The 4329-nt window shown below is 46.5% G+C and overlaps 1 protein-coding gene across 1 annotated transcript; it reads right to left on the reverse strand.

Annotated features, from left to right (window-relative positions):
* Positions 1-1373: 1373 nt before the first annotated feature.
* Positions 1374-2247, reverse strand: LOC119405434 (uncharacterized; the record flags this gene model as incomplete). Its single annotated transcript, XM_037672271.2, has 1 exon — positions 1374-2247. A coding segment is annotated over exon 1 (750 nt), but the record flags the coding sequence as incomplete, so codon positions are not given.
* Positions 2248-4329: the final 2082 nt, after the last annotated feature.

A 4329-nucleotide genomic window follows, 5' to 3' on the forward strand; every position in this document is an offset into this window, starting at 1 on the left:
TAAACATAGACACATCCAGCCCACAACGTATCCATTTGCTCTGGACTCCTGGCCATGCCTCATTGCCGGGTGATGACCACGCTCACGCGGTCGCTCGAGAAATTGCCCACCGAGCTGCCCGGCATGGCGAGGCCGAGAGTCCAGATCAAGTGGGTCCTCCACTCACATACCGAGACATATTAACATACTACACCAGAGCTAGACAAACCATGTCCCCGCCACCACCGTCGTTCTCACGAGAGGAAGAGGTGGCACTCCGCCAACTTGAAACGAATACTTTCCCCAACCTCCTCTCCATGCATAAATTCTACCCTGACCGCTACGCAGACTCTTGCCCGGGCTGTGGCAGCTCCCCAACGGCGTTCCATGTCACGGTGGAGTGCACCGCAAAATTATTCCCTCCCCTTGCAGTCATCCTGCGCCCCTTCCGCACCAAAGAGCTGTGGGACGATGCCCTCTGCGACGGGCCTCCCGAGGTCCGCCAGGCGTTGGTTGGACGGGCCCGTGTCGTCGCTGCGATCATCATAGGGACCCCGGACTAGGGTTCCCTCCCACATGCTTGGTTTATATATTTTAATAAAATGTTTTCTCTCTCTCTTTGCCGTAAGGAAACGAACGACTGTGCACGTAACATTGGCCGTTTTACACTTCCCTAGCATACCTAGCGCAAGTACAGTTGTGTAGTGCCCACTACGCCATAATTATTTCTTTTGCGAATCAACGAAGGGCCCACTACGCCTCCGTATAAGGGAACACGCGAACCTACGCAGCTGCTGACTTTGTTGATGCTTTTGCAGGTGATAATGATTACATATGTCTCCGCGCTTTGTAATCGGTGGGCCTCTAAAACACCCGCTCGTTGCGCAATTCACATGTTTTACAGCGAAAGCTGTTATGAGATCATTTCACCGGCCGTTTTTGGTGCCGTAGTTGTCCGCCGCCGCCGGTGTCCGTAACCAGTATCGCTCGAAATAAGAAAAAAAACGAAATAAGAAAAAAATTCCAGGATGGAACGAGGTTCGAACCTGGGCCCTCTGCGTGGGAGCCCAGTATTCAACCTCTGAGCCATGCTTGTGCTTTTTTTTTTGATCATGGTATTTAATAGAATCCGTATGAAAATAGTACACAGTATCACAACAGTCTATAAGACAGAGTTACACTACTACAGTCACTTAGCGACAATGAAAGTACAAGCACTGCCACAAAAACTGGAAGACCAACTTATAGTTCTTCATTCCAGGGAGAGTTCTTCATCAGGTGTTGCACAGAAAAGGTGGCGAGGCTAAGCATCTCGCCAAGATTGTGTACCAGTCCGGTCTGAAATCAAGTTCGTCGTAAACTTCTTTTAAATTATTAACCATTCGGGTGAAATGTATACGTGATGAGGTGATCGGCTCTGCGTTACGGTCCTGCATTCGCGTCTTCCACAAACTGTGCATACCGATAACAAGGAACATATCGTACGGCACTTCATCACGAGGTGTTGGCATCAAATAACGAGTAGTGTACGAATTAATTTCAAATTCTTTCTGCAGAGTTCGCTGAAGGACATCCCAGAAAAGAATCGCATCTTTGCAGCTCACAAAGCAATGCTCTATTGTTTCAGGTACATCACAGAGACAGCAGTTGACCGACGATACAAAAATGCCTTTTGTTTGTAACCATGTTTTTACGGGGAGTGTTTCAGAATGGAGTTTATAGAAGAATGTTTTTGAATTGGGAGATATATACATTTTTTGCACTCGTTTCAACACATCATGGCCTGGAAGATCAAAATATGATGATCGGTACAGCGGAGGAGGGAAGAGCATAGATATTAAGTCCTTATATAGTGTTTTGCGTGATACAGTATACAAATATTCTGTTGAAAATCGGGCTTTCAGAAATCGAACAGCAAAGTAAACTTCCTCCATAAATCCCCACAGGCATGGGCGTGCGAAGAAGTTTGAGGAAACAACCAAGTCAGGGAAACAATTAACAAAATTAACCTGCAAGAACGAACGAATGATGGGATGGGAACTGTCACGGAAAAAGAAGAAGCGTGAAACTGTTTGCCATAGATACAAATGTATTAAACCCAAACCACCGTCACTAACTCGTCTGAAAATGTTGTCACGACGCATGGGCTCAAAAGTCGAAGACCATATGAACGTTGCAAATATACGATGGAAGCGTTGCACGTAAGACCTAGCACAATGAATAAGCTGCAGCACATAGTAAAGCTTTGTTGCTAAAAAAGTATTACAAGCATCGGCTCTCCCAAAAATTGAAAGGCGATATGGAACAAATGCCTGGGCCTGCCCTTTGACTGAGCCATGCCTGTGCTTGAAACTGCTTTGCAAAAAGGTTCTATACAGGCTTCATGTCGGGAAGGAACCACATTAGCATATGCAATATAGCGTGGTAGAAGAGTAAAATAAGCACCAAGCGTCGCACAACGCGAATTCTGTAACCAGGCGTCAAACAATGAGAATTGCGCAACGAGTAGGTTGTTGAATGCTTCTAACCCATTACAAAGGGCTCTGCCATAATTCATCGTCATCAGGCACAGCATCAACAAAGTGCGCATAATGCCTTACAGGCGTTTAGCAGGTACCACGGCTCTCTGTAGAATGACGAAAAATGGCAGAGTGCCTGCTGCCCTACTCCTCAAAAATTACAATGATTTATAGCGTGGTGGGTTCCTCGCAAGTGCACTTGCATTGGTTGCCAAAGAAGCCCATAAGCCATAAGCGCATCCATTTCCTCGGGGTGTCAGTAAAATTACAATGATTTTTAGCGTAGTGGGTTCCTCGCAAGTGCACTTGTATTGGTTGCTAAGGAAGCCCATAAGGGCATGAACCATTTCCTCGGGGTCTCAGTAAAATTACTATGATTTATAGCGTAGTGGGTTCTTCGCAAGTGCACTTGTACTGGTTGCCAAGGAAGCCCATAAGCGCATGATCCATTTCCTCGGGATCTCAGTAATGTTCTTCGCCCCCCGCCCCGTCTCTCTCCCACGTCAACGTATGTTATACAGCATGACGGGAGAGGGAAATAGCGACCGGGCGTCACCGAATGCAAATTACGTAACTGGTGGGCCATTTAAAGCTTCCAACCCATTACAAAGGGCTGAGCCATAATTCTTCATCGTCATCAGTTGTCGCGTCAGCAAAGTGCACATAATGCCTTACAGACCTGTAGCTGGTGCCTCGCTTCTCCGCCGAATGACGAATAATGGCTTAGAATGAGCTTCCCAACTTCACAAAAATTGTGATTTATGGCGTAGTGGGTACCTTTCTAGTATACTTGTAGCCCTAAGACAGCTTACAACGGGCTCTAGAAACGCCGCTCTTCAAGCTTTCGCTGTGACAGTGCTGCGGTTTCAGCGCAGGCCTGGCGATTTTTTTGGACACCAGGCACGATTCTACGCGTCTGCCTTCATATAGTGTTTTGTGAAGCAGTTTCACGTAGTAGCGTCGCTCTATGGGAGAATACCTGCTTGCCATGCAGACGGTCTGGGCTCAATTCTCACTGGAACCTAAGATATTTATTATTTATTTTATTTGTATCTTTCTCGATTCATCGGTCATGGACGAGACGATTTTTCGCTCACAACGACGCCAGCACCGACACCGACACCGGAATTTCTGCGAAACGAGCTCTAACGCCATCGCGTTGAAGTGACGATAGGAGATTGTGGTGAACGGTCGGATAGGGCGCATCCGACTGTCATTTACAAAAAAATATGTACAAGTCTGTGCTTATTCGTTCGGTTAGGGCGATGGACAGCGGCCGCCGCTCAACACAGGAACGGGCGCTTAAACTTCGCTCTAAGTGCCTAACAATGAAAAACACGACTATTTTAATTCTTCCTGAATTTTTTGTTCTTTATTCGTCACGCAGCTTATTCTTGTTTTTTCTTGTGTAGCTGGTGGCTTGCTTTTTTTTTCTTGCTTAGCTGGTGCTTTAGAATCGGAATCGGAATCAGAATCATTTTTTTATTTTGAGTCAAACAAACGGATGAGTACATCATAAGTATATACAGGAGGAGGTCCCGTAGTTACAAGCTGAAATGGGACCTCCTGTGCATGATAACATGGTAAATAATACAATCAAAATGGAAATACACAGATTTAATACCGACGTGAGCTAGCTGCTGGTCTTCATGATCGGCATGACCGTGCCATGCCTCGGGGCTTCAGTGGGAGGTCCAGTATCGCCACGCCAGTCCCGCAACAACTGATGCTGTCACATACAGAGGCACACCATCTCTAACGAGACTGGTGAGTACGTTAACAATCATGCCTCCAAGCCCCAGGGGTAGAATTTGAAGCCAGTTGGCTAATC

Source organism: Rhipicephalus sanguineus, chromosome 9 (genome assembly GCF_013339695.2).
Source record: "Rhipicephalus sanguineus isolate Rsan-2018 chromosome 9, BIME_Rsan_1.4, whole genome shotgun sequence".
In the NCBI taxonomy this organism is placed as follows: Eukaryota; Metazoa; Arthropoda; class Arachnida; order Ixodida; family Ixodidae; genus Rhipicephalus; species Rhipicephalus sanguineus.